Here is a 14,837-nt window from a genome sequence, read left to right as displayed (position 1 = left end):
AAACGCTGGGTGTGACTTCGGGGTCTGGGTGAGACCTTGGAATCCGGACATGATCTCAAAAGCTGAGTGTGACTTCAGGGGCTGGGTGAGACCTTGGGAGCCGGACATGATCTCAAACCTGGGTGTGACTTCAGGGGATGAGGTAGAACTTGGAAGCGGAATATGATCTCAAAAGCTGGGTGTGACTTCAGGGTCTAGGGTAGAACTTGGGAGCTGGACATGATCTCAAAAGCTGGGTGTGACTTCAGGGGCTGGGTGAGACCTTGGGAGCCGGGCATGATCTCAGAAGCTGGGTGTGACTTCAGGGTTTGGGTGCAACCTTGGGGGCCAAATGTGACCTTAAAAGCTGGGTGCGACTTCAGGGGCTGGGTGAGTCCTTAAGGCCAGGACATGATCTCAGAAGTTGCATGTGACCTCAAAGGTTGAGTGAGACCATGGGCGCCAGACATGACCTCCGTAGTTAGGCATGACTTCATGGGCTGGATGTAACCTTGGGTGCTGGGTGTGACCTATAGTGCTGGGCATTAGAAAACTCCAGTGTGCACAGACTGCTTTAGGACAATGGTTTCAATACTCCGCTATGAATAATCAGCTGACAACTCACAGGGAAGGTGAGAACCCCCTGAGCAGTACAGAGAAGAGGTACATTGTTTTAGCACTGGACAGGAGAACACAGCTGGCCGTGCGTCCCAGCTTCGTTCTGTTCCTGACATGGAATGTCAGCGCCCCAAGTCGGCCATCACTCTCTCCTGACGGAGCATTAATCACATCAGTCTTCCTGGAGGACAGCCGCTGAATCGCAGCTTTTTTATAGGTCAATTAAAACATATTACCTTTCATGACGGGGATTTAGAGCTAATAAAATTGTGAAACGGCTCTGCCCTGCCATACGTTCATCGGGACTTGATGGATCTGTCATTAAATTACATAAACTCGTCAGCTCTTCTGACACGCCGCAGTCATCAGAAGTGTATTCAATTTTACTGATCGCGTATCCCCACGTCCCCGGGGCTGTACAACGTAAGAGCGAGCCAAATAAAAGTCATACCAAAATGTTACAGCAGTCCTACCTGCGGACCAAGCCGCGCTACCCCCAGCATCACCGTACCCCCATTTATGAGGTGGTCATAATATAGCGGTCTCCTGGGATGATGTGTATTGATAAAGGGGCAGCGTATGCGATTATCCATTGATTGGGGCAGTAACACTTGATGGCTACAATGTGTACATCAGTTGGGCGGTATATACATTAGATCACAGTGTATGTGTGAAGGAGATATTTTAATGTGCATTGATTGGATAAGCTGACATATTGACTTTGTAGCGGTGCGTTCACTGATTTTATCAGAGGGAATATTTAATCGGGATGGACATCTATTGCATTCATTGTAGCAGTGTATAAATTCATTTATTTATGTGTAATTGGGGGCGTACACACCATACACATGAGTAATACTATGAGTAGAGTTCTCCTTTAAATGCCGGTGTATGGCGTGCCACCTATGTGTCAGTGCCCTGGCACGGGCACTGATACATAGGTGGCACGCCATATACCAGACCCGGACATCTGCAGGATACATCCACCCAGGGACGCTTGGAGATCATCCGCCCGTTACTTAGCCCATAATCTAGGCTCTAACAACAGTCCGTCCTATGCACCTCCAAATAATATTTACTGATGCTGCAGATGTAGTGCACTTAAAATTCGTCCACCATCATGGTCTGGCGTCCGTTTAACATTTTGTTGGATTTAATTGCCTTTGGTGCTCCTTGAACATGGAATCATTCCATTGGAACTAAAACATATGTAAATATACCCAACTCTCAGCCCCTGATGAAGGTATCAGAATACTGGAAACACATCGGGTATCAGGGTACACTACCCCTTGGAGAGTACATAAAATGATCTGTATTTGTGCATTTATTGTCCTGTTTTTCATTTGATGTATTTCATGTATTTATGCAATGTGTAGACGATACACGTCTTTTTATTCTATATCAATAAAGATATTTTTTATCTTTAATGATATAGTCCCATTTAGGGGGTATTTTTCCTTGTTCTATTGCAGTAGGGATGGGACCACCATACTCTACATTTGATATGGTGGAGGTCTCTCTTTTTTCTAGTGCCCCATCATTGGTTTCAGTGGGAGGAATATTTCCCCATCATTGGTGTTAGTTAGGGGAATTGTACCCCATCATTGGTGTCAGTGGGAGGAACAGTTCCCCATCATTGGTATCAGTGGGAGCAATAGTTCCACATCATTGGTGTCAGTCGGGGGAATCATGCCCCATCATTGGTGTTAGTGAGAGGAATAGTGCCCCATCATTGGTATCAGTGGGAGGAATAGTGCCCCATTATTGGTGTCAGTGGGAGGAATAGTGCCCCATCATTGGTGTTAGTGAGAGGAATAGTGCCCCATCATTGGTATCAGTGGGAGGAATAGTGCCCCATTATTGGTGTCAGTTGGAGGAATAGTGCCCATCATTGGTGTCAGTTAGGGGAATTGTACCCCATCATTGGTGTCAGTTAGGGGAATTGTACCCCATCATTGGTGTCAGTGGGAGGAATAGTGCCCCATCACTGGTATCATTTGAGGAATACTGCCCCATTATTGGTATCAGTGGGATGAATAGTGCCCCATCATTGGTATCAGTGGGATGAATAGTGCTCTTGTACATCCGCCCCCTTCTCTTGTACATCTGACCTGTTACAGATGAAATGTCATGTTCCAGAACCAGCATCCATCTTTATTACATCTACGGAAGCAGCAACACCGCCGTTCCTTTCCCAGCGACATGCAAAATGTTAGCGGCATTTAACAGTCACCCCTCCTCCCTCCCCGCACCCTCGTCCGATTTTCACTTTTGTTTGCCGTTACAAATTGAAAGGTATTTTTTCTCTGGCTGGCTGCTGATTTGAAATGTACAAAACCCTAGTGTGCGATTCCATTAGCTGCCCTGCAGCAGTGCAATCTACAATTTCCCCAAGGCTGTTGTGAAATATTGATGAAATTCCAGCTTTTGTGGCTTTCTGTGATAACACTAAACATTTGTCTGATGTGAGCCGACCTCCACTGGATCCTTCAGACGAATGTACCGCGCAACTTCAAAGGCTGCGAAGTGTATTGTTCCCCGGCACCAGCCCGAAACGTTCAAAAAAAATAAACGCCGCTGCCTGGGAACCTCTGGAGCAAGAACATGTCGGGGAGATAAATCCTCCCCGCGTACCTGAAATTGTACTTTTCTCGGTTTACCTTCACCGGAACAATTGGAGTCTGTGCGATTGTCCAATGCGACCAATTACAAAGTGGTTCTTTTGTGTGACCTGCGTCAGAAAAATGATTGGTGGGCGCTAGATGCCGAATATACACTGTACAAATGTCTGCATGTCATCCAGGTGCATTGTGGGTGCCTTGTGCATTGGGTTATCCTTCTAAACCAGGGGTCTCACACTGGCGGCCCTCCAGCTGTTGCGGAACCACAAGTCCCAACAGGTGGAGGGCCGCCAGTTTCATTCATGTTCTAAATGAATGGCGATGCACAAAAGATCTGCGTATTGCAATGCATGGACGCAAGGTGTGAAGCCAGCCCAAGGCGGAAATCACTTGTAAACGTTGGGAAACAGCTGCCACAATAGTGACCCCTCACCGGTTCATCCTCCTTCTGCTGGCCTCCACCTCATTACTGCGTCCTAAAGTGACTTGGAAGTCAGAGGGATGCCCATCGCCGTAAGGGACCCAGGAGATCGACACTCCCGGAAGTGTAGGTTTCCCAAAGGACTTTGGAGGGGAACGTCTGCACGCAGCTTCCCTCCTCCATTGTCCTAACCATTAACGCTCAGAAGGCCTCATATTAACCACTTGAAGGCCAAGCCTTTTATGGCAAGTTTACATCAGTATTTTTTGCTAGAAAATTACTTATAACCCCCAAACATTATATATATATATTTTTTTTTAGTAGCGACACCAGGAAATAACATGGCAATTGTTGCAATTTTTTATGCCACACGGTATTTGCACAGCAGTTTTTCAAACGTATTTTTTTGGAAAAAAGTACATTTAAATTCATTAAAAAAATTTTTTTTTTTATAAATGAATATCTACCCCATTTTTTCTGTCTAATACGAAAGATGATGTTACGCCGAGTAAATAGATATCTAACATGTCACTCTTTAACCGCTTCCCGACCAACCGCCGCAGTTATACCGTGGCAGGTTGGCTCCCCTGCGCGTGCCGTCTTAGCTATACGTCGGCTCGCGGGGTCGGGATAGCAGGCGCCCGCTGCACAGCGGGGTGATGCCGATGCTCGCGATGACCGCCGGCCACCAGTGATCGTGACCAGGAGACACAGAACAGGGACAAGTGTGTGTAAACGCACACTTCCCTGTTCTGAGAGGAGTGACAGGTCGTGTGTTCCTATTAGCTAGGAACCACGATCCGTCGCTTCCTCTAGTCAGTCCCCTCCCCCTTCAGTTAGAATCACCTCCCAGGGAACACAGTTAACCCCTTGATCGCCCCCCTAGTGTTAACCCCTTCACTGCCAGTGACATTTTTACAGTAATCAGTGCATTTTTATAGCACTGATCGCTGTATAAATGTGAATGGTCCCAAAAATGTGTCAAAATTGTCCGATGTTTCTGCCATAATGTCGCAGTCTCGATAAAAATCTCAGATCGCCGCCATTACTAGTAAAAAAAAATAATAATAATAAAAGTGCTATAAGTCTATCCCCTATTTTGTAGACGCATACCTCACATGTGTGGTGCGAACGCCGTTTACATATGCGTGTGCGACATACGTATGCATTTCCTTCTGCATGCAAACGCAGAGGATTTTTTTTTTATTGTTACACTATCCCTTTATTTTTTTTAATCACTTTTATTCCTATTACAAGGAATAAGGATGACAGGTCCTCTTTATGAAGTGATCTGGGGTTTAAAAAGACCCCAAATCTCTTCTTTACCTTTAAAAGCAAAAGATCCCCAAAACATTTTTTGGGATCTTTTGTCTTGAAAAAAAAACTACTACTACCACCAGGGACCAGAAGTGACATCATGACGTCCCTCCGTTCCTCCAAGGCCATAGAGGCAATCAAAGAGGATCTACTCTTTGGTCGCCTGTGTGACCAGCCGGCGGCACCATCGTTTCTTGGGTTGAAACGGTAAGCCAGAGAAACACTGGCAAGTGTGGTTTACCGGGATTCAGCCATAATCTCGGTAAGCCACTTGCAAACCGCAACTTATACATACGTATTGCGATTAGCAAGTGGTTAAAGTGCAAGAAAAGCCTAAGTCTAACTAGTCTTAAAAATGTCTGTCCCCCCACCATCCTCTTACCTTTCCTGCCTAACCTGTATAAAAAGGATGTGTGTGTGTAGGCAGGTGTAGTTTGGCCTCCCTGCACAGGTGGCGCTGTTCCTCTGAGGCCTCTGTAATTGTCATCAGGAGAGCAGCAGTCAAATTGCAGCAGCAGCCATCTTTGGTGTGGGCAATGCTAATAAATAGCACTGTCTCCCTTCAGTTGTCGCACATATGTGACTTGGCTAGGTCAGAGTCAGGAACCTGCTGGTTAGAGACAGCATGTCTAGTGCAGGGAAAGATTTTCTTGGCGGAGGGACAGAGTAGGGACCACTCGCCTGTGGACCGCCAGCTAGGAGCCCTTCCGCATCCAAGTGCCATGTTTCCAGACCGCCTTCCAGCCACGTCTGTCAGTTTCTGACTGCCATTATAAGTTGCTTTCGGGAGTCCTTTGCAGACTCTCTGTGGGTCCTGTGGTGCCACTTTGGCCGTGTTGCATTGTCTCTGTTACCACCTTGTCAGAACTTTTCTACCAATACACGTTACTACAATCCCTGGTTTCCATGTGCATTCTCTGCCCTCTGGGTACCAGGAGTCTGGCTCCACCCATCTGTACTTACCTAGTAATAATAAGGTGGGAACACTGCTAACAGTCAACTGAGGCAGAGAGCACGGGAAGTTTTTAACTCACAAGATTTCTGGCAGGATCCTACACTCTGGATTGTAGACAGTCCCTTGCTGTCCTCATGTACAATGCAGAGCTATTGACCTTGCAGTGTACTTGTTGACATCATCGTGCAAACAAAGGAGAGACTTTGGGGGGGCCAGTCTCACAGATGGAGGGAGTCTGTTGGAGTAAGGATTAGGTAGGGTATTACAGCTTATTCCTCATCCCCTAAAGGGTTAGTTGGGTGGGGGTGTTAGTTGATCTTCCAGAAGTATTATGTAATGTCAGTATGAGAGTGTGTATTAACTTTGTGTGTTTTTTCATCTTCAGGTTACTTCCAAGACGAAGAGGACTTGAAAGGCGAGAGCATAAAGGATGAAGAGGAGGAAGATGATGACAGCACCTCCACTGCCCATCCCCAGGACAGCACATACTCTCCCACCGATGAGGAACAAGAGGTAGCTGGGGACCGAAAGAGAAGCTTAAGCTTCCAGGACTCCCCGGCAAGTCACACGTGCAACCAAGATGGGGAAAACGAGTCCTTGCTAAGCGATGCCAGCGACCAGATGGCAGACATGAAAAGCTTATCATCTCCTAAAGATGCTCAGGACCAAAAAACAAACCAACAACCCAGGCTGCAAGGAGAACCCCAGGACTGCATCAATAAAATGAAGATGTCCTATGCCAACATATTGTCCGACTCCTACTGGACAAACTTAGGACTGAGTCTTAAGGTGCCTCAAGCCGACAGAAAAGTGTGTGAGAGCCGTAACGGAACCAGTAAAGGAGATTTTGACTGGCATCAGGATGCCCTTTCGAAAAGTTTACAGCAAAACCTACCTGCGAAATCCATTTCCAAGCCGAATCTTTTCAGCTCTGTCCAGCTGTACCGTCAAAACTCCAAAATGTACAACACAGTTTTCACAGGTGCTAGCAGGTTTCGCTGTAGACAGTGCAGTGCCGCGTACGACACCTTGGTGGAACTTACCGTTCACATGAACGACACGGGCCATTATCAAGACGACAACCGCAAGAAAGACAAGCACAGACCAACCAGTTACTCCAAGCCTAGAAAACGGGCGTTTCATGACATGGACAAAGAGGATGCACAGAAAGTTTTAAAATGCATGTTTTGTGGTGACTCATTTGACTCACTTCAAGATCTAAGTGTCCACATGATAAAAACTAAACATTACCAAAAAGTGCCTTTGAAGGAACCCATTCCAAGCCTCTCCTCTAAAATGGTCCCTTCTACGAAAAAAAGAGTTTTTGAAGTGACCCGACCGTGCTCACCAGATTCCACCACAGGTTCCTTTGTGGAACACTGCAGCACGCACAAAAATTCAAACGCCCAACTGCCCTCCAACAACCGCTATGGATATCAAAATGGTGCCAGCTATACTTGGCAGTTTGAAGCCTGCAAGTCTCAAATTCTAAAGTGCATGGAATGTGGTAGTTCTCACGACACTTTGCAGCAGCTCACCACACACATGATGGTCACTGGACATTTCTTGAAAGTTACTAATTCGGCCTCAAAAAAGGGCAAGCAGCTGGTCTTGGACCCACTGGCTGTAGAAAAGATGCAGTCCCTCTCGGATTCCCCATCGAGCGACAGTCAGTCAAAGCCATCTGCAAGCTCTCCTTCTGGGGGATCAACATCGGAAATAATGACCAGCAAAGAATGTAAAGAAGACAATTCAGAAGAAGGTATCAAAGATGAAAAAGCAGACTTGAGCGAGGAGCAAAGGGAAGCTCTAGAAAAGCCTTTAGATCCAACATTGAAATACCAATATTTAAGAGAAGAAGATTTGGAAGATACTTCTAAGGAAGGAGGTGACATTCTGAAGTCTTTAGAAAACACGGTAACCTCAGCGATTAACAAGGCCCAAAATGGAACTCCAAGCTGGAGTGCATATCCCAGCATCCATGCCGCATACCAAATCCCAGATGTCATGAAACCTTCTATGTCTCTTAATTCTCATGTAATGCAGATGAGGAACTCCTTCTCTAATAAGTTTAGGCCGATTGCTCCTAAAGGCAAATCTGTGCCTCTTCCCTCAAGCACTCCTCCCGAACCCCAGTCTACACAAGTTAAAGAGGAATTTGAGGATGCAGAATTAGAAAAAGAACTATCAGAAGAACTTAAGATGGATGGAATCCCAACAGAAAATGAAGAGTCACCCAAAACCTTAGAGTTGCTTGAGATGAGAAAAGAGCCAAACAGCTCACCAAGACCAGAGGAAAAGATTAAACAGAATTGTGAAAAGGAGAAGGCAAAGTTCCTGGAGCCATTGGAGTCTTCACCAGGAAGTGAAGACTGTTCAGCACTGAGGAGTTCAGCAAATTGTTCCCCCGATATTCCATGTGTAAACCCTCTCAGTGCTTTGCAGTCTGTTCTAAACAATCACCTAGGAAAAGCCTCTGAATCACTGAGGTCTCCAGGTAGTTCAAATTCCACAAACCTAGTCACCGTGTTTCAGAAGCCCCCTGTGAACCGGGTGGACAAACCAGCTGTATGTCTTACTCCACCGCGGCCTACGGCTAAATTTTTATTTGAAACCATTGACCAGCCCATTGACCTCACCAAGTCTAAGAATAAAAAGGTTGAGTCTGCTAAAGCCAAGTCTTGCAGGTCTCCACCTCAGAAGCACGCTCTGTCAGACATAGCTGATATGGTCAAAATTCTTCCAAAAGCTACAACTCCGAAGCATGTATCTTCTGGAAGAATGGGTCCCATGAAACTAGACATGGACTCCAGGCACATTGACCTAGTCCCCACCGAGGTCACATCACTGCATAAAAGAAAGGGAAGACAATCTAACTGGAATCCTCAGCATCTTCTCATTTTACAAGCCCAGTTTGCCTCCAGTCTCTTCCAGACTTCAGAGGGAAAATATCTGTTAGCGGACCTTGGACCTCAAGAACGAATGCAGATTTCAAAGTTTACCGGACTGTCCATGACAACGATCAGCCACTGGTTGGCCAATGTCAAGTACCAGCTTCGGAAGACTGGCGGGACTAAATTTTTGAAAAACATGGATAAAGGACACCCCGTGTTTTACTGCAGTGACTGTGCATCTCAGTTTAGAACCCCCTCCAGCTACATAGGCCACTTAGAGACCCATCTTGGGTTCCAGATGAAAGACATGAACAGACTGACTGTTGAACAGCAAACCAAGGTCGAAAAGGAAATCTCGCGAGTAGCTGTTCAGCGGTCCCCTCAACCTGTAGCTGGGGACGATGATACGGACTCCAAGTTTAAATGTAAATTGTGTTGTCGGACATTTGCCAGCAAACACGCAGTCAAGCTGCACTTAAGCAAAACACATAGCAAGTCCCCAGAACATCATTCACAGTTTGTAGCTGAGATTGATGAGGAGTAGTTTCTATATGATGCATTGATTCTGAGTTTAATCTTTTTTTTTTTTTTTTTCTTTGGACTGTACAGTTTAAGAAACCAACAGAACGGGCTTGTGTGCTTTCATAGAAGTAGTAAACCTATTGAAGTGTCAGGTGTATGTCGGTGTATATATATCTGGTGATGTATATACTGGTCTACTTTACATTATGTTCTGGTGGGTCAGAGACCCCCACCACATGCAGATTTTCCATTTCCTTTTGGTTTTTTATAAAATGTTGCTGCTAAATCCATATCCCATAGAAGCTTCACCAGTCCCAATATAGCTGTAACCAGGCCTATCTCTGTACGAGGAAGAGCCTTCATATAGTATGACGGTTGGGGTCGCATTTCCCAAAGGGCCAGTTGGCTCTGCAGCCACAGATGAGACGCATTGAGATGGGTCGCCTCTATGACATTGCAGATTCAATACACACCACAGGGTTTAACTTGTGGTACATGCAAATTAAGGAGGGAAGGTTTTTTTTTATGACTAGTACACACTGTAGAGTGTGCTAAACTCACGGTCACCATGAGGTGACCCTGGAGTTGACTTGTCCATCAGCAAGTCGATTTTTAGATTTCCATACACACCTATCAACACATCAGCCTACACATGAGGGTCTCAACATTTTCTAGCTCACAAACCACCTTGAAACACATACGGCAACAATGAGGCCATTAGTGAGTGGTGGTGGCGCTCAAGGCTGAGGTGTAAGGCCCCGTTGGCACTCAGGATAGTAGGGATGCCAGCATAAGAAAAACTCATCCAGTAAGCAATGAACATTTAAGCATGAAACTGCCGCTCACCATTGCTGATCCTAGTGTGGACGTATGCATGTGAAAGCTTCAGTCAATGCCACTCCTCAGGCCATGCCACCTGGCATGTTTCCCCCAGCCCACCGGGGCTTAATCATAGGTGACCCCTATGATTAAGTCCCGGTGGGTGGGGCGAAACGTCAGGGGGCAAGACCCGAGGAGCGGTATTGACTGAGGCTTTCACATGTATACATCCACACTAGGATCGGCTATGGTGAGCTGCGCTTTCATGCTTAAACATATGGTTACACGTGTCTTCTCAAGGTCAATGACAAATGGAACCCAAAAATGACCCATGTACTAACATTCTATTGGAAAGCTATTATTTCTGCTCACCTTGGCTTGGCTATCATTATTGTGACAGCCACTAGTTCAAGATCCCTAATATATATATACACTAAATGGCCAAAAGCATGTGGGAAAACCCTCCAAATGATTGCATTCCGTTGTGCACAAAGCCAGGTCTATAAAGACATAGTTTGATGAGTTTGGAGTGACAGAACTCCACAATCTTGGGGAAAGCCTCAGTAGAGTGGAGGTTGTTATATTTGCAAAGATGGTGGGGGTGAGCAACTCTGTCATATAGGTTTGATGGTCAGGTGTCCACAAACATTTGGCCTAATAGTGTATGCAATGCAAAAGAAGAAACCAAAAAAAAAAAAAAAAAGTATTGTCAGACCCTCCCCCCCTCATCTCATATTATAGCAACTTTTCCTAAACCTGAGTTGTACTCATCAGTCTTATGAGCCCTATAAGGAATGAACTACCACATCTGGTTCCTTTCCAATAGGACTAAAATTTGACGTCTTACATTGGCTGTAATGGAAATGTAAGAGGTTCAAGCGGGGTTGTGGTTTATGTTTGGCATTATATCATATTTAGAGACACACAGGGGTTGATTTGCTGAAACTGGAGCACTGAGAAACTGGTGCAGCTGTGCATGGTAGCCAGTGGGCTTCTAACTTCATCTTGTTCACTTAAGCTTTGACAATAAAACCTGGAAGCTGCTTGGTTTCTATGCAGAGCTGCACCAGATTTTGCACTCTCCAGTTTTCGTAAACCAATCTCTTTGTTTGTAAAAGATTTCTTCAAATAGAAGAGAAGAAGACGTGGTGGACCGCTATGGGTGACACCAGCACTTTCTGCTTCTCCACCTATAGGGAACATTTTTTGAATTTAGGTGAATGTTGGAAACTCTGCTCACCCTTTTAGTGAAGACATCAATAAAATGCCTAAAGTGACTGTGTCAAGAGAAAAGTATGGGGGCTTCCATTGTTAGCCCTCTTTTGAAAATGCTAGCTGCCTGGCTTTGAATGGCTTTAATACTTTTGAGTCACAGACCGGAACGAGCATGCTCCAGAAAGCACTGAAGCCGAAGCATCAGCATGACGGCAAGGAAGCCAACCTTCTCAATGGTAGCCCCCATAATTTTCTTAAGATAGAGTCACTTCAAAATAACTTAATCTATTTTCCAGTGTGTTTGGCATCTTGAACTGCTATATACAGTTTTCTCATTAAAATGTTTTTTGATAATCTACAGCAAAGATCCTGCCAGTGACGGCACTTCCTGTTGCAGGCTGACAACACTAAGCCACTGCCATGTAATTGCAGCAGCGTTGTCAGCCAGCTGTGTGCGCTATCAGATCTGCGCATGGCTCCTGAGGCTCACCAACCTACTAAAGGTGCTCACACACAATGGTGCTGCTAATTGCAAGGCAGTTGTTAAGCATTGTCAGCCTGGGACAGGACGTGTTGCTGCTGGCAGGATCTCTGGGTAAAAAACTTTACAAAAAATAGCTTACAGCCCAAATCCCCCCCCCCCCCCCAAAAAAAAAAAAAACCCTTAAGGGGCCCCCGGTACCGCAAGGGTTGCTGGTTAAGTCTAGGGGGTACAGGAAGAGCCTGCATTACCTACCTGGCTCCCCGCTCCAGCGCTCTCCTATTTTTCCAGAAGCTCCGGTCTGTGGGCAGCCCCTTGCTGTCATCACATACTGTACAATGCAAGGGCTTTCTATTGTACTTAGTGGCGGTGACCGTGAGACCGGGGCCAAAGAAAGCTTAGGGAGGAGGCTGCAGAGAAGCGGTCTCACCACTGGGGGAGCCTGCCTGAGCAAGGAGAAAGGTAAACTATACAGCCTCTTCTACAACCCCCCTGACTTAATGGGCATGTAACCATTGCAGAGTGTGTGTGGGGGGAGGGGGATGTTTTTTTTTGCCGGAGTTGGGCTTTCAAAATTTGCTGAAGAAAATTGTATAATACATCAAGCTTGTGGTAACCTGCTTTGTTTCCACACTGCTCTTCACTGCCAGCCTAAGGACTACTTTACTGAATATCCCTTAAAGTGTATTTAAACCCCAAAAACATCATTTTAAATTTAATTTTACACTGTAAGCACCCCTGCGGGACAGCTTGTTCTGTTGAAAAACAACATTTACTGGCTGGATCACCAGGTGAAAATAAAAGAACAAAAGACTAAAAGAAAAACAAAAAAAAAAGCAGCCATCACACCGAAGGTTTAGTAACAGGTTTATGGTTTAGATACACTTTAACTTGGTAAACAATGTCATTACCCAAGCTGATACTGCAAGACACACACATGCTTCTTGCAGCCACAAGGGGGCACCCTAAATTCCTCAGTGTCCTGAAGGAGACGTCACAAACACCTGTGTGAAAAGCCTCAGAAGCTGTCATTCTGCAACTTCTTGACTGCATGCTAGTTCCAGGTAAATTTACCTTTTTTTTGTCATAGAACTAGTATGTAGGTGGATGGTTGGGAAAGTTGCAGCTTCTGTCTGATACTTCTCACATAAGCAAGCCAACATAATAAGCCAAACTTGACCAACCAAAAAAGCAGATCTGGGCCTATGAACACTCGTGTTCCCGCTACCATTGACACTTCTGTTTCCGCTTCCATTGACTCTCCTGTTCCCGCTACCATTGACACTTCTGTTCCCGCTTCCATTGACTCTCCTGTTCCCGCTTCCATTGACTCTCCTGTTCCCGCTTCCATTGACTCTCCTGTTCCCGCTTCCATTGACTCTCCTGTTCCTACTTCCATTGACACTCCTGTTTCTGCTTCCATTGACACTCCTGTTTTTGCTCCCATTGACGCTCCTGCTCCCATTGACCCTCCAGATCCTGCTCCCATTGACTCTCCTGCTCCCGCTTCCATTGACTCTCCTGTTCCCGCTTCCATTGACTCTCCTGTTCCCGCTTCCATTGACTCTCCTGTTCCCGCTTCCATTGACTCTCCTGTTCCTACTTCCATTGACACTCCTGTTTCTGCTTCCATTGACACTCCTGTTTTTGCTCCCATTGACGCTCCTGCTCCCATTGACCCTCCAGATCCTGCTCCCATTGACTCTCCTGCTCCCATGGACTCTCCTGTTCCCGCTTTTATGGACTCTCCTGTTCCCGCTTTTATGGACTCTCCTGTTCTCGCTCTCATGGACTCTCCTGTTCCCGCTCCCATGGACTCTCCTGTTCCCGCTCCCATGGACTCTCCTGTTCCCGCTCCCATGGACTCTCCTGTTCCCGCTCCCATGGACTCTCCTGTTCCCGCTCCCATGGACTCTCCTGTTCCCGCTCCCATGGACTCTCCTGTTCCCGCTCCCATGGACTCTCCTGTTCCCGCTCCCATGGACTCTCCTGTTCCCGCTCCCATTAACATTCTTGTTCCTGCTCCCATTGACTCTCCTGTTCCCGCTTCTATTGACACTTAGATTTCCATCATTTTAAACTTTGTTACCGCGTTCTGTTGAGCCCCTCAAGGAGGCGGGCCTGCCCTGGTGACCGTGGGGCGTGGCCAGTTCAATGGACACACCCTCCCTGTATATAGTGCAATATTCTGGTTTTTGCAATGGGGGAGAAGCACAAATAACAGAGAAAATCTTTACTTGTGAGGTTAACATGCCCGGGGCGGGGGAAGGGTTTTCTACGGTGTGTTAACTTGCTGAAGGCGTATCACTGATCTGCAGATGTAACTTAAAGAAAATGTTCTATCTTATGTTGTTTAAGGCGGATACTCAGTCTGTTAAGTTTGTAATATATAAATGCTGTAACAATTCATATTTAAGCAGGTTATAATGATTACAAAAATGAATATTACTGTTCATCTAATTAAACTGTTATTTTTTAATGACCAAAGAGTGGAAAGGCTGTTTCTTCATTAGCGGGGGATGGGTGATGCTTGGTGTCTGGTTCCCAATGGAGTATACCTTGTTCATGTTTATCTGAAGGACTGTGGGGACACCCAAACCAAGACAGCTTCACTTTATGGTGTCATTGCAATCAGAGGCTGGAGGGACGTATGCCTTCCGCACACTGTGATTGGGAGCCAATCATATGTCTGATCCCGGGGCTGGTCCTCCGATCACTCAGCCGGTACATGTACTCATTATTCTGCACTGTGCTAGGCCATTCTGACCGGTACCCCACCACCACACAAGGCTTTTCCTATATGACATCAGATATGGTCAGAGACTGCAGACATAATACAGGAGATGGTCAGAGACTGCAGACATAATACAGGAGATGGTCAGAGACTGCAGACATAGTACAGGAGATGGTCAGAGACTGCAGACATAATACAGGAGATGGTCAGAGACTGCAGACATAGTACAGGAGATGATCAGAGACTGCAGACATTGTACAG

The 14,837-nt window shown here is 46.0% G+C and overlaps 1 protein-coding gene across 1 annotated transcript in view; it reads left to right on the top strand.

Moving 5' to 3' along the window:
* The window catches only part of TSHZ2 (teashirt zinc finger homeobox 2), a 239,162-nt gene extending 224,833 nt beyond the window's left edge, over positions 1-14,329 (top strand). Inside the window, exon 4 of the mRNA XM_073607249.1 lies at positions 6,297-14,329. Coding sequence (XP_073463350.1) covers positions 6,297-9,349 — 3,053 coding nt within the window. The 3' untranslated portion in view covers positions 9,350-14,329. The remainder of the gene's footprint in view (positions 1-6,296) is intronic.
* Positions 14,330-14,837: the final 508 nt, after the last annotated feature.

The sequence above is a fragment of the Aquarana catesbeiana genome, linkage group LG12 (genome assembly GCF_042186555.1).
Source record: "Aquarana catesbeiana isolate 2022-GZ linkage group LG12, ASM4218655v1, whole genome shotgun sequence".
NCBI lineage: Eukaryota > Metazoa > Chordata > Amphibia > Anura > Ranidae > Aquarana > Aquarana catesbeiana.
Note: the sequence above shows the minus strand (reverse complement) of the source record. Positions and strands in the feature narration are given on the sequence as shown.